The sequence below is a fragment of the Glarea lozoyensis genome, assembly GCF_000409485.1.
Source record: "Glarea lozoyensis ATCC 20868 chromosome Unknown GLAREA4, whole genome shotgun sequence".
NCBI lineage: Eukaryota > Fungi > Ascomycota > Leotiomycetes > Helotiales > Helotiaceae > Glarea > Glarea lozoyensis.
The window spans coordinates 342334-356281 of record NW_007360999.1 but is presented as its reverse complement, the minus strand read 5'-3'; the positions used below and the strand labels follow the sequence as shown (position 1 = coordinate 356281).

Sequence of the window (13948 nt, the reverse complement as noted above, 5' to 3'; positions counted from 1 at the left end):
CACTGGGAAGGGCTTCAAGGGGAAGTGCGCCTCTGACATCGGGGCAAGGATCGAGACACCAGCGGGCAGGAGAGATATCTTGGTTTCCTTCCTCTGTGGGCTCACTCAAGCCTTGTTTGGAGATCGAGCCCTGTACATGGCGACGATGCCCCTGATGCTGCTTATGTGTGTCGACCCAGAATAAGACCCTGGCCGACTTGCTCCCGCCGACAACGAGGGTAAAATGCTAAAGATGTCAATAATAGGAGAGTCCAACAGAAAAGATACGATACTTACAGGAGACGGTGGCCATCAGAATAATATTTTTGTCAAAACCCCCGCTCCTCCATCTTTCGGCAACGATATCACATATGACTGTACTCAATCTTCTTGTCCTTTGTTTCATTCTGTGAGATCCGGAAAGGCGATTCTGATACTGTTTCCATTTCTTATTCTCACTCACTATTCGACAATCGTCACTAGTTTATTACTCGCTACTCGTACCACTCCTCCTCCTCAACCCGCTACCCGGAGACTCAGTCGCATCTGTGTCCTGTTGCACGGCACCATTTCTGCACGGAAATCTTGCCCTTCCTCCCCCGAGTGTGCCCTTCTGCCCTTCGAGGAGCATCCCTCAAATTCCCTCTGTCGTCCCCCATTGTTCCCCTCCGCGCTGCACACAGGCCATCTCCTTCGCGTAGTCTCCACTAAAAGCAGGCCCTCGTCCGCTCTCTGCCGCCCTGCGTCGTCCCGGCAGCATCAGCAAGGCAAGCAGCAGGCAATCCAAGCCGACCAAAAAAAGATCTGAGATTCCAGTCGATGCGACCAGGGATCAACCATCACTTCTCATCCGATTGTCAAACTCACGGTCACAGTGCGGGAGATATCCAACCATACACTTTGCACCCAGACGGACAATTGCATCTCCCCGACCAGGCACTTTCATTCAGACAATTCACCTTCCTTTTCGCTCCCAGCACGCATCAACGGCGCATCACGTCCCATCACGCATTCACAGACGGAGCACTCCACTGCAACTTCCTCGGCAGCCACCATCGATTCCCCATCGTCAAGGTCTGGCCGTGGCTCGAAGCAGGTTTCAGTCGCCAGAATCTCGCCCGCGAACCAGATCTCGGAAACTCAACTCTCCGCAGCTCGTTCATTTTTACAAACTCAAAGATAATAGTCGAACCGGATTGGCAGCAGCGTCCCCCGGAGTTTACGAATTCGAGCACTCACTCACCCGGAAACTCTCCACCAGGAAACCGCAAGCATTGATTCCGAGTGCATCATACAAGCCAATTTTGTCCAAGACCCCATGGTCGAGTAATTCGCATCCGCCACGAAGGTTACTGCCGAGACAGGGAAAGCTGGACGCCAATGTTCCTGGAGACTTACCGAATCTCTGACGCGACTACTGCGAGCAATCGCAGAACCTTCCTTCATCGTGGCGGCATACGATAGCCAAGGTTACCTCGCGGCTGGTTTCGACCTCGAATATCCATACCAACCCTCACCTTTGTATTCTGCATCCACTGCATCCGACCTGACTCTGGTGGGAGAACCGCAATTCGCATCGCCGCATCCCCCGAATTTTTTACAGGACACCAAGCCCCGTCCCTCCAAGAAGGCGAGGGTCGGTGGGCAAGTGAGGCCGGTGAAGGGAGGAGTGAGAGCAAGAAATACTTCCAATTCGATGCCGACGCCGGATGCGGGAAACGATGATGCGACCGAGGTTCCGGCAGTCGCAGTGGTCAATAAACCAAAGAGAGTCAGGACAGGATGTTTGACGTGCAGAGAGAGGCATTTGAAGTGCGACGAGGGCCTGCCGAACTGCCTGAATTGCCAGAAATCGAGTCGACAATGCAAGAGGGGAGTGCGATTGAATTTTATAGATACCCAGGTGAAGTCACCACCAATTATTCCACCTACCGCAGATTGGAAAGGTATGTAGCTCGATCGAGGTGAGGTGCGGTGTGCTAACTTCAGCACAGTAAATTTTCAAGACGAGTCGCGAGAAATTGCGTCAGAATATAAGGGAGGGTTGAAGAGATATGCGCATCTCGACCAACAAATTATCACCCCTCCCCGCGACCAGCCCCTCGATAATGCAACACGCCCCATGAGAGTCGATGCTCCCCCTCCGCCGACACAACAAAATAACCACAACCATAATGCACTCCCTCCAATACAACACCATGCAACCTCATACTCGGATGGTAACCTGTCAGTCAAATATGAGCAATCGAGTTCGAGACACAATAGCGTTCAACACTCACATGGGGGAAGCAATGTGTCTCTTATGGCTCCCCCTTCGCTTTCATACTCCAATGGTTCCGAACAAACTCTGACTCCCGCCTCCAACGAGCCTCGAGGTTTTCTAGACTCGCAAGAGGAAGTTTTGTTCATGCAAGTGTTTGTGGAAGAGGTAGGGCTGTGGATGGACAGTATGGACCAGACGAAGCATTTTTCGAGATTGCTTCCATTCCACGCCCTGAGCGAACCAATGTTGCTTAACGCTTTTCTCGCCTGCGGAGCTCGACATCTAACTCTTGTCAATCCCATGTATCACGAAGATAAAGCACTTTACTATTACGATACAGCCACAACTCAGTTGCTTCGCTCTTTGCAGAATCCTGACCGGGATACTGTTGTATGTGCGACGACAGCAGTTATCTTGAATGTTTACGAAATAATGTCCGAACGTGCTATGCAACGAATGAATCATATTGCAGGAGCTCGGGCGCTAATCAAAGAGTGTGGCTGGAATGCTAGGAGTACAGGAATCGGTCAAGCATGCTTTTGGTTGAACGTCGGTATGGAACTGTTGAGCTGTCTTCACTTTAATTGGAAATTGGCATGGGAGCCAGATCAGTGGGGTGTTGACATGGATTTCCAACGTGAAACAGAATTCGGGAAGGAGGAAGTGTGGGTACATCGCATGCTGTACATTGTGGGAAAGATCGCCAATTTTCGAGCTTCAATACCACGCTTTCAAGAACCATCAGCACATGATGAACACAACCGAGTTCAGACCAGGTTGGCGGATTGGCAAACCTACAAGAACCTCTGCGACAGCTGGAACGACAATATTCCGAGGACCATGCAACCAATGGCTTACCTGCAACCAGCACAGAACAGCTCCAAATCCGCCTTCCCCGAAGTCTGGTGAGCGAAATCATGACACAAACGTTGGAAAACATGCTAATCGGAATTAGGCTTATCAAACGTGCTACAATTGTCGGTCGTCTGTTCTACCACACGGCAATGTGTCTCCTGGCACAAATTCATCCATTGTATCCTCAAGAAATGGATGAGATGCGTACAATGCAAATGCATCATGCTCATCAAATATGTGGCATTGTTGCACACGTCAAAGATAGGGGTGTCGCGAGTGTGGCATTGCGGTCTTTAGCCATTGCTGCTGAATGTCTCGTGATCCGTCGAGAACAAGAGGAGGTGCTTGAAATCTTTGAAAAGATTCGAACTGAAACTGGATGGAAGGTCGGATTCATCAATAAGGAATTGAAAGCAAAATGGAAGTGGCAGACTGATGAACAGGTTCAACAGCAGATGGCCGCGACACAGAATTCCTTGGCTCAATTCTTCCCTCCCACAACACAGGCACCTCCCGTCAATCTACCACCAGCACCTCCACCACCCGCACGACCTCAAGTTCCGAGTGGTATCCCGAATCCTCTTCTCAAGACCGCTGACTTCTCGCTCCCGAATCACCCTTATCAACAATACTACCAACCACCTAATCAACATCAGCAAAACCATTTCACGCATAATTACATCTGAGGTCATTTCGACTCTTGATGTTCTAGTCGTCCTTCTGTTTCACAATACCCCTATAATTGTTTTGCTCTGTGCCAAGCTGCAAGGGATTTGCCCATATGTTTTCTTTAGTTCTCTGCTTTCACAAATATGGGGGTATATTGTACATCACCAAGAGAAGGGTTGAAAACTGTTTTTTAATTTCCTAAACCCGATTTGATTTTTAAGGATTTGCATCAGCGTGGACCGGAAAGAAAAGACGAGGGGAAAGTTTATGAATTCTCACGAAATTAGGGTTAGAAATTGGGGAGGTTAGGGTCTGGCTGGAACTGAGATACAGGGAAGGGACTGGGACTTTTTTGCTGTAACAGGTTTCTGCTTTCTTTTTATATTTCTCTTGTTTTCAATTTCGTTTTCACACTGTTTGATGAACACTTGTTTTTTTTTTTGGCGAATTTGAAATTTTCTTGTTGTTTGAGCATTTTTGTGGCAAGCGTTGGTGTTTAGGGTTGCACTTGGAATGTGTTTTTCTGTGCATTTGCATGGCTGGATGGACTGGCTAAAGGGGCGAATAGGGGGTTTGTAATTTTAGTTTGCATGTGTGTGGTAAGGGGAAGAGGGGAAGGAGATGAAGGGGATGTGGGAGTGTGGATGTGAGGAGGAATGGACGAAAGCAGGGGGAGGAGTTGAAATAAGTTGAGATGAGATGAGTGGTAGAAAGAATCAAAGTGATTTGAATGCCTCAAGGCGCTGAATTGAACTGAACTGTACTGATTTGGTTTTGGGTTTTGAATGTTGACACTTTGTGTCAGAGATGAGATGAAAGTTTAAGTGGTATGATGTTTCCAAGTGAGGTTGGGCGCCATGACGGTGCGAAGAGAAGTGAAGTGAAATTCATATGAGTTAAAGTAATGTGCATGACAGATAGAGAGACTCTGAAAAAGATTACTGAAGTCAGTGGGAAGCGACAGGTGGGAGATGTTAGGTGAGAGGAGTGAAGGTGTATGGACGACTTTATGTGTATTATTTTACCTTGTTGTTTATGTGTCTTATGACTGGGTTCTATAGGTTGTAATCCTATTTTCGATCCTAGCTAATGTCGCAGCAAAAGCAAACGACCTTCGTTACTCTGCTATAAAGTAGTGATTTGAATATCTTCATATATCAATTCAAGACTCATCCTTCTAGTCGTCGCCTCGCTATGGTATTCGTCTCTCTCTTCCTCCACTAAAGAGATAAAGCAGCCGCGATCCGAAACTTCGAAGTTGTGTTTTCAATTTTCCTAGTTTTGGGTCTTCTCGGCTCGGTAGGAGCGTAGACCCTGCTAATTAGGCTGGTGTAGCTAGCAGTCATAGGCCATGAATTTTGCTTTTGGCCATAGAGCTGACTATTGGTGGGTATGAGTTCATAGTAATGATGTTTTTGAGCTTGAAGATGTCGAAAATTCAGAGATCTGGTAGGAAACGAGGTTTGAACTTCTTGTTCGCCCGATCGGCGGCGCGGTAGATGAATTGATCGCCGTGGAGTTCGAATACCAGATCCTTCTTCTTTTCTTCTTTTCCCTCCTCTATTCTTTCCTCTTCCTCACTCTTTCCCCCCTCCCCCTTCTCCCCTGCCTTTACTTCCTCCCCCTCCTCAATCGGCACAACAAATCTCACAACTCCCCCCTCCTTCGGTACCCTCACCAACCTATCCTTCTCCGTAACCAAATCCCACACTCCCCTCCCCTCCCGCACCACAATCCCCTTCAGCCCAACCCTCCCCACACACTTACTCCGTACCACCTCCAACATCGCCCCATGATAATCCGCTGAGCACAATTTCGCCGCCGTCGCACTGCTGATCGGTAGACTCCTCGGGACGTCGAGAACTTCACGCATGTACGCCTGCCACATCTTGTGCAGAGGGAGGTAGAGCGCGTACGTCGGATTTATGGGGTGAGCTTTTTGGAGAGCATGTTTTTCGCGGGAGGTGAGCGGTTTGGGCTTTCGTTTCGACTTGGACTTGGAGGTGCGCGCAAGACGACGAGCCTGTTGCGCGGTCTGCGGGGGAGGAGAGGAGGGTTTGAGGTAGAGGGGACGCGACTGGAGTTTTGTCGTGTAGAGGGTTTGCGCTGTTGAGGGGGAATGGGCGCGGGCGAGAAGGGTATGGGCGATGGGTTGTTTGGTGGTGGACATTGTGGTGATGTTAAGTTTGAGGTTTGGTGGGGGAAGGTATTCGCGACTCACATGCGAAATGGGTGCTGAAATTTAAGCTCGCGCTAGACATGGGGTGATGGACCCTTGTAAACCGAAAGTCTGGGGTGCCGAGGTGTGCGGGTCGAGATGAGGTGACAACACCATGGATTGAATTTCTTGGTTGACCATGATTTTATGACTGCGGCCATCAATTTGCGCTTCCTTACTTTCTTTTCTCACTGGCTTGAAGAAGTGGTATACTGAAGGGGATAGTAAAGATGGATGACCAGAGAAATAGAGACGCAGCGCCAGATCTGGATATCCTAGGAGATCAAGTTACGCTTCATCCAAGTGGCTATGTGGTACCACCCGAACGACCTGGCGATGGAGATAAAGAAAGGAATCTCGTCGCAAACATGGCGAGATTCAGAAGTCATCCCTTAGAGTACATCCCCCATACCACAGCGTTGCTCAAGCTAACCCCTCAGATTCCTCCGCGAAGTCTCTCTGCACGTATCTGGCACCGGCTGGCGAGCCTACGACCACTTCATCGGCCAACCCATCTTCTACCCCGGATTCTCCGAGAACATGACCGCAGCCGTGCTCTCCACCCCCATCCTCCAAAAGCGTATCACGGAGCTAGCGTTGAAGCGGATTGAGATTGAGGAGAAGGAGGGGCTGCTAAATAAGAATGATCCGGGGTATGAAGGGAAGCGGAATACGAGGAAGGGGGTGCTGGAACATAATTTGCAGGAGTTGGCGGAGAAGATGACGGGGGATATGATTTGTAAGATGGAGAGTCGGCCGTTCATTAGGGGGGCGTATTATATGTGTACGCAGTTGCTTACGAGGGCTTATCATCAGGGTATGTATCTCTGTTTTTGGATTGAGAGTGTTAAGGGGAAGCTAATAGAGATAGGTATTCATGTTTCCAGCGAAGAGGTTCTGAGGATACGAAGTGTGGCTGAGGAAGCGGAGAGGAAGAAGCAGAGCATTATCTTCTTGCCGTGCCATCGGTCACATGTTGATTACGTTTCGCTGCAAATTATTTGTTATCGCTTGGGATTGGCTTTGCCTACGGTTGTGGCGGGGGATAATCTGAATTTCCCGGTTGTGGGGAGCTTTTTGCAACATGCTGGTATGTTCAAGTTTCATTTCTTGAAGGGCTATACTGATTTGTTAGGTGCCATGTGGATTCGAAGAAGTTTCGGTAACGATGTGCTTTATACGACGCTGGTACAATCGTACATAGATACGTTGCTACAAGGTGGCTTTAACTTTGAATGTTTTATCGAGGGTGGACGTTCGAGAACGGGGAAACTATTACCGCCCAAATTCGGGATTCTAAGTTTTATTCTGGACAGTATTTTATCTGGACGAGTCGAAGATGCGATAATATGTCCTGTCAGCACGCAGTATGACAAAGTCATTGAGACGGAAGGTTATGTTACGGAGTTACTCGGAATGCCTAAGAAGAAGGAGAATTTAGCAGACTTCCTGTCCGCGTCGTCAGTGCTTTCTTTGAAGCTAGGAAGAGTCGATGTCAGGTTTCATGAACCTTGGAGTTTGAGGGGATTCATCCAGGAACAGCAATCTAGGACGACTGGCATTCCCAAAGAACTTGATATGAAGAGTATCAATGACGTCGCTACAAGACAAAAGCTACTACGAACCATGGGTTACAAAGTCCTCTCAGACATCAACGCAGTATCAGTAGTCATGCCCACAGCTCTCATAGGCACAGTTCTCCTAACTCTACGGGGTAGAGGTGTAGGAAAAGCAGAACTGATCCGGCGAGTCGAATGGCTCTGCGCACGAGTGAAATCCAAAGGCGGACGAGTAGCACATTTCGGAAACGCCCCAACATCCGTAGTAATCGAACGAGGACTCGAAGTCCTAGGCAAAGATCTCGTCGGAACAGTCGAAGGCCTTCCCGAACCAACATTCTTCGCAGTCGATAGATTTCAACTCTCCTTCTACCGAAACATGACCATCCACCTCTTCATAACCGAAGCCCTCGTCAGCGCCGCCATGTACTCCAAGGTCAAACGCGGCGGCGGCCCTGCAAATCAACGTATCACCTACACCGAGCTCCGCGACCAAGTCCTCTTCCTCTCTCAGCTCTTCCGCGGGGAATTTATCTACCCTACAGAAGGTTTAGCTACGAATCTAGATAATACGCTCCACGCCTTCGAAAAAGACAAGATCGTCGACCTCCACCGCGACGAAAACGGTAACATCACAGCCATAGACCTCAGCAACGAAGAACGCGCCGCCGGCCGCGAGAACTTTGATTTCTACTGTTTCCTAATCTGGCCGTTCATCGAGTCTTTCTGGCTCGGCGCCGTATCACTCATGGGTTTCACTCCACCACTAAACTACACAGGTGATGGTTGGCTCGACGCAAAGAAATGCCAGGACGCTTCGCAACTCGTATGTCCCTCTCCCCCTTCTTTTCCCCAACTTAACTAATTTTGTGTTTCTCTAGCTCGGAAAAACACTCTACCACCAAGGCGACCTCTCCTACTTTGAAGCCGTCAACAAGGAGACCCTAAAAAACGCCTGGACGCGCTTCGAAGAAGAATCGCTCCTCCTCGTCTCAAAATCCCGCGTCACCACCTCAAACGCCAAACCTCTCCCGCTCGCACAGCTCGCGCCGGAATGGATGCCCAAGCGTGATCCGGTCATTGGTATTGTGCCCGAGGGTAGATTGTGGGATTTCACGGAAAAAATTGCGCTGAGTAGACGAGAGGGGAAGAATCGGAGGGATGGCGCGACGGTGAGTAGTAGGGTGTTGCGGTTAACGGATATGCTGGGGCAGAGGTTGTTTGTGGAGGGTGGGCAGGAGGTGGGCGAGGAGCGTGAGGGGGGGAGCAGGAGGAGACAGAGGAAGGTTGCTTTAGGGGCGAGGGCGCATTTATGAGGGGGGTGTGTTGATACCAGGGGAGCGGGATTGTATATTTTTGGTGGGTTTAAAGGGGTGGGGTATATATATTGTATTTTGATGTACCTGGTCTCCAAGTCTACGTGCTTTTTGATATTCTTCTCTCTGCTGCATTCGTTTAATAGGTAGTGCCCCTTACTAATCATTTGCATCGATATAAAGCGGGATGGCGTAGATGATTAGAGGGAATCAAGACTAGCTAGGCTCGTGGATGTAAAGGCAATAATGAGCTGTCTCTCGATTGCATTCGATTATGTTTCACAATTCTTGGAAAGGCTGTGTTACATATTTCAATACAATCCTCTTGGATTTCATCAATCATGAGCTTTCACAACCCAAGGAAACAAAAGTTTGTTACATCTTTGCTTCGAATTTGCGACTAACGACTGCTTGGTGTACTGTACATGCGTGAAACGGAGAAATGCCTGATATAATCCATCTAATCGTGTCATTAAGGTGTCCTCGCGCCTTGGTTTCCCCTCATCCCCAGATCCATTATCTATCATCGTCCCGAAAGAACAATAGTTTCGCGCCAGATTTTTAGGGTAGAGGGAGAGGTTGGGCCAGCTCAGGTTTCGTTTCCGGGGAAGAAAGAAGTTCGGCTCTTGCTGGTGATAAATAGTTTGGCTTTGGCGGTTTAAACTTGCTCGGCGCCCCATCCACCGTCAGCTTCCCTCATGTTTTGTGGAGGCTCGATGGAGGGAATGAATTCGAGGACAGCGTATGCAACTCCTACAAGAGCGATTGCTCCACCGATAATGTTGTTGATTGTACCGTCACCGATGAGAATAGATCCGCAGAAAATGTAGACTACAGGAAATTAGCCATCGTCTCAGACTTCTTAGAAGGGCGCTCTTACAGATTCCACGACCAAGGAAGGAGAACAGGAAAGACGCATATCTTGATAGCTGTGGAGGGATTTGGAATTCTGCGCAACGTTCGTTAGTCTAAGGGGCGCGGATGCCAGGTTTTGGCTTTCGAGGACTGACCGAGGAGGAGGACAGCTATTTTCAATCATGTTAGCAGAGGCATCTCGCACGCGAACTAAATGGGGTCTTACCAAGTCCAAATAATATACCGTAGATACCAACAATCAAATGACCGCTTCACAACTATTAGTCTCAAGCTCCTAAACTGGAAGTCGCAAAAACATACAACATGAATGAGGGCGAAATGATATGCCAAACACCACCAAATGTCATCAAACCCCCAACACCAAGGTTAACAAGCCGACTATACGTTAGAAATGGTTAGCATATACTCCAAAGCATCCACGTAACACAATGGCATCAATTGCGCCCAGTAGCTTCCGCATGTGCTGTCCAGCTGGTTGATCACTTACAAGGCATCTGAGAAGTCCATTGCGACGGAAGGGGAATATGCGAGGTTTTTGGTTGTATAGTTGAGATCGTGGTAGAGCTTGGAATAGGTCTCGCGATGTTTTTCGGATGTGTTGATGGTTTTGGGGAGCTGTGATGGTTTCGAAAAGCCGTTGCGCAAGACGTCGAGGCGCGATGCTGGTAGTCAGGGGTCGGTGCGCTAGGCTGGTTTGGGAGGGATGGGAACGACATCATCGTGGCATGAATTTCCAAGGTTCTCGCATACCTATGGAAAATAGGGTGCGAGAATGGTGACTGGCGTTGACGAATTCGCCTGCGCATAATTCGTACAGCTATTCTGCTGTAGCCTTGCCCATTCTAGTTCCTGATGAAACTTTTCTCACTCGTTGATGAATTTTGAACCGGGTGCCTGGCACGACACGCGGCGACGGGTGACGGTCTTTCACCAACGCAGAGAGTTCCTCTGACAGTACTAAGACAGAGACGTATTTACTGCTGCCTAGGACGGACAGCGTCTTCTGACTTAGAACAAAAGCAGGAGGTGAGAGGATTCGTAAATCACTTTCTTGACGGGGCTACTTGAAGGGGGGAAGAGAACTAGGCATTTAACTTCAATTTGCCAGCTATACAGCATTTTAACTGGACACATGAAGAAAACACTGCCATCTGGGTACACGTTCCACAAGTGCGGGCGTAAGTTTTTGATCTAAAATCATGTTTCCAAAACGTACTCGCCCGAAGTTCTTGTCACCGCTCGGTGATTACTTCTTGTTATAAAGAGAAGGTTAAGGTGATGCTATTCTATATACAGCAACTGGCGGGGGGTCTAGACAATCTGTCGAAATTACTTTCTATCAACTCGCTTTAATCTTGAGAAATCGATTTTGAGATTATATATTTCAATCAAAGGTCCAGCTTTCTTTTTGCTCACTGGTGGAAAGATCAACCTCATCTCGAGGGCCTTGGTGGATCAATTGAACCTGAAGGAGAAGTCACTCAACAAGGCAGGGTATCATAACATCCTCATAGGGTGTGCGGATGGGAATACGAGAATCGACACTTTCGTGGAAATGGATTACGTGGTGATAATCTCCCTTTCATGATTTTGCTAAAGACATGTTAACGTAATGAGTTTTGTTTTCATTGCCGAATTCAAATTTGCTACCGAAAATAGCAGCTCCAGACTAAAGATTGTCCCACAAGTGTAAAAAATACAGGCTACACTAATTTTCTTACTTTACACCTTGAAACTTGTTGACTGACGTGTTCCTCTCGATAACATCCTCTCCTAAACAGACGATTCCCATACCGTGAGCCTCAGGGTTCGTTGCATGGTTGGTTCTGATATAAAACCTTGGAATATATACACAACCTTGCTAGTTGTTTGCTGTCTCAGTTTGATCTGTATATACTGCTGCAGTGGTGACAAGACTTTCTCCAAATTCTGGAAATTATCATAGTTGTTCATCTTGAACGAAGTAAAAAAAAAAAGAAAAGTCTGGCTGAATATCAATCCTATGTAAATCAATTTTGTATTAGACGAATGCCTAAAGTAAGGTCTGTTTTCGAATGCAGGCTTGGCCAATACATGGTTTATTATGTTCCAGAAACTCGTTTTAACCTTTTATAAGTCTGATATGTGAGGCTAAATGTATATATATCTGTTTCTTGGGTCTTTCGAATCGAAACCGACCTACGTCATGTCGTGATATATCGGTAAATGAAAGAGCCATGTCGAAGATATCATGAAGTGAAAAAAATATGGGTAATAAGCAAGAAAGCATGTCGTCAAAAACTGAAAATCCTTTATAAAAAAAATAACATTAACTGAAAGTTCCAACTATTTTCAGTGAAGGTCAATTGGAGCTAATCACAAAATCTAGACGGAAAGTTCTCCAGTGGACCACGACTTACAAGATTGGAGTCCCATATCCCTTCCTTCTCTTAACAGTTTCAGTTACATATGGAAGACCCCCCACCTTTTGGTAGTTCAAAACGGAAGGGACAAAAAAACAATTGCGAACAAGCACCAGAAGTTAGAAGTTAGATTTTTGTATAGGGACAACACTGTAGATTATGGAGGAAAGTGGGAGATTAGACTCACTGTTCAAAGAGTCATCTTACTACCGAAAATAGAATTATCACCGAATCCTGTAAGCTTGGATTGTAAGATAACTTCTGTGTCTCATAGCATCGAAAATCATAGCTTTCAAAGAAGGACGAGTTTCTAGAGATCTCTCCTGAGTGGTGGTTTTCTTACTACTACCTACTTTCGTCTTCTCAACTCTATCACAGTTTCTCCGAGCCAAGAATGTTAGTTACATATAGCAGATAGGCTGCCAATCGTCCATCTTTATGATAGACTGTACACGTACAGTTATTGAAGAGGTTTCTTGTTTTTTTTTGTCGATTTCAAGTTGAACTTTGAGGACTCTAGCCACCTATGAAACTTTGGGCACTTAGACAGATAGGATGTACAGAGTTCGCTCTCTGCCTCGCTTCTTTTGATAGGGCTAAAATGAGATGTAAGTTTTGTCTTTAGAGAGTATTGTATAGTGGAAATTACCGCTTCTATTGCAGCCGCTTGGAAGATGTTACTAGTATAAAAATATCGCCAGATGTCTGGAAATTAAAATGGATGTTCAATAGTCTCTACTTTGTAACAAGAAATTGCGAGGAGTTTTTAATTGTTTCTTCGTGTTCTCTAGTCAAAAACACTCTAAATTCCAAAATACTTTATACGTAGACATCTACATAATATATATTCGAACAGTATACTACTACCTTACTCGGCCTTAATAGATTACACTTCTCTTAAATTTCAAATTTGTCAGTGTACTCAAGTGTAAAAGATAGGAAGTTGGAAAGTACTAAAAACATAATTAATTCAAATGGCAAATAAACACATTTCTATAGAAGAGTGAGTGTAGCTCTATAGTCAATCTTGAGATCCTATTAGGACAAGCGACATTTCTGCTTTACACGATCCAACCTAGCGACATCTCTCTTGCTAAGAAACAATCTCTATAATTCTACTCTTGGGATTCCGAGGAGAACAAGTGTCACCACCGATTTTTGACTTGTCGCCGATTCTCTTTTATGCCAGAATTTGAGATTGCAAATTTACAACTAATGGAGGGATAATTCCGATAATGATACTGAAAAATATATAATACTTCTTTATATAAAGTTGTGTTTTCGAACCTTTTTCACACAAAGACAATGTCACCAATAAGTCGACTATGGACCGCAGTGCTGTTTAACTAGATTGTTGATTTACAGCGTATTGACGTGTTTTATACTAAAATTGATATACATCTATAATTGGAAAGTATTGAAAATTAATTTTTCTACCCTGAAATCTACCGATGTAAATGAGCAAAATCTGTAGATTAAAATGTACTTCGAAATCAACTGACAACTCGTTAAGTGCAATGTCTATGTAGAATGTCGTTTTATAAGTAGTGCTACTATGACTTCCTAATATCTCCAAATATTCTTAGTAATTGATTCGCACTCTAATATTCAAAAAACTTATCTTTAAAGCCATAAGATATGGCATCAAGGTAGTATCGTAAAAGGAGAGTTTAGTAGCCCTAACATATTGGGTAGTCTGTGGTGCTTTTATTTATTAGGGTTCCCAAATTCAGATAGTGTTGAAATTCCAAAAGATGCGCTCTTTAGTTATACTACTTGTACTTATATACCTTTGTCTGTTTATTTTTATG

The 13948-nt window shown here is 46.1% G+C and overlaps 4 protein-coding genes across 4 annotated transcripts; 2 read left to right on the top strand and 2 right to left on the bottom strand.

The window, feature by feature from the left end:
- Window positions 1–1675: 1675 nt before the first annotated feature.
- On the top strand, window positions 1676–3783 carry GLAREA_09472 (Zn2/Cys6 DNA-binding protein; the record flags this gene model as incomplete). Its single annotated transcript, XM_008086069.1, has 3 exons — window positions 1676–1925; window positions 1974–3147; window positions 3198–3783. The coding sequence occupies 3 exons, from the start codon at window positions 1676–1678 to the stop codon at window positions 3781–3783; spliced, it is 2010 nt and encodes a 669-aa protein (XP_008084260.1).
- Window positions 3784–5204: 1421 nt separating this feature from the next.
- GLAREA_09471 (Rof/RNase P subunit-like protein) lies at window positions 5205–5936 on the bottom strand (the record flags this gene model as incomplete). The annotated part of the gene is made up of 1 exon (XM_008086068.1): window positions 5205–5936. One exon carries the CDS (start codon window positions 5934–5936, stop codon window positions 5205–5207), a length of 732 nt encoding a protein of 243 aa, XP_008084259.1.
- A 278-nt stretch (window positions 5937–6214) lies between these two features.
- GLAREA_09470 (Glycerol-3-phosphate (1)-acyltransferase) lies at window positions 6215–8859 on the top strand (the record flags this gene model as incomplete). Its single annotated transcript, XM_008086067.1, has 5 exons — window positions 6215–6381; window positions 6425–6801; window positions 6850–7074; window positions 7120–8369; window positions 8425–8859. The coding sequence occupies 5 exons, from the start codon at window positions 6215–6217 to the stop codon at window positions 8857–8859; spliced, it is 2454 nt and encodes an 817-aa protein (XP_008084258.1).
- Window positions 8860–9517: 658 nt separating this feature from the next.
- Window positions 9518–10242, bottom strand: GLAREA_09469 (uncharacterized protein; the record flags this gene model as incomplete). The annotated part of the gene is made up of 6 exons (XM_008086066.1): window positions 9518–9690; window positions 9740–9808; window positions 9870–9884; window positions 9941–9984; window positions 10036–10113; window positions 10223–10242. 6 exons carry the CDS (start codon window positions 10240–10242, stop codon window positions 9518–9520), a joined length of 399 nt encoding a protein of 132 aa, XP_008084257.1.
- Between the last annotated feature and the right edge of the window lie 3706 nt (window positions 10243–13948).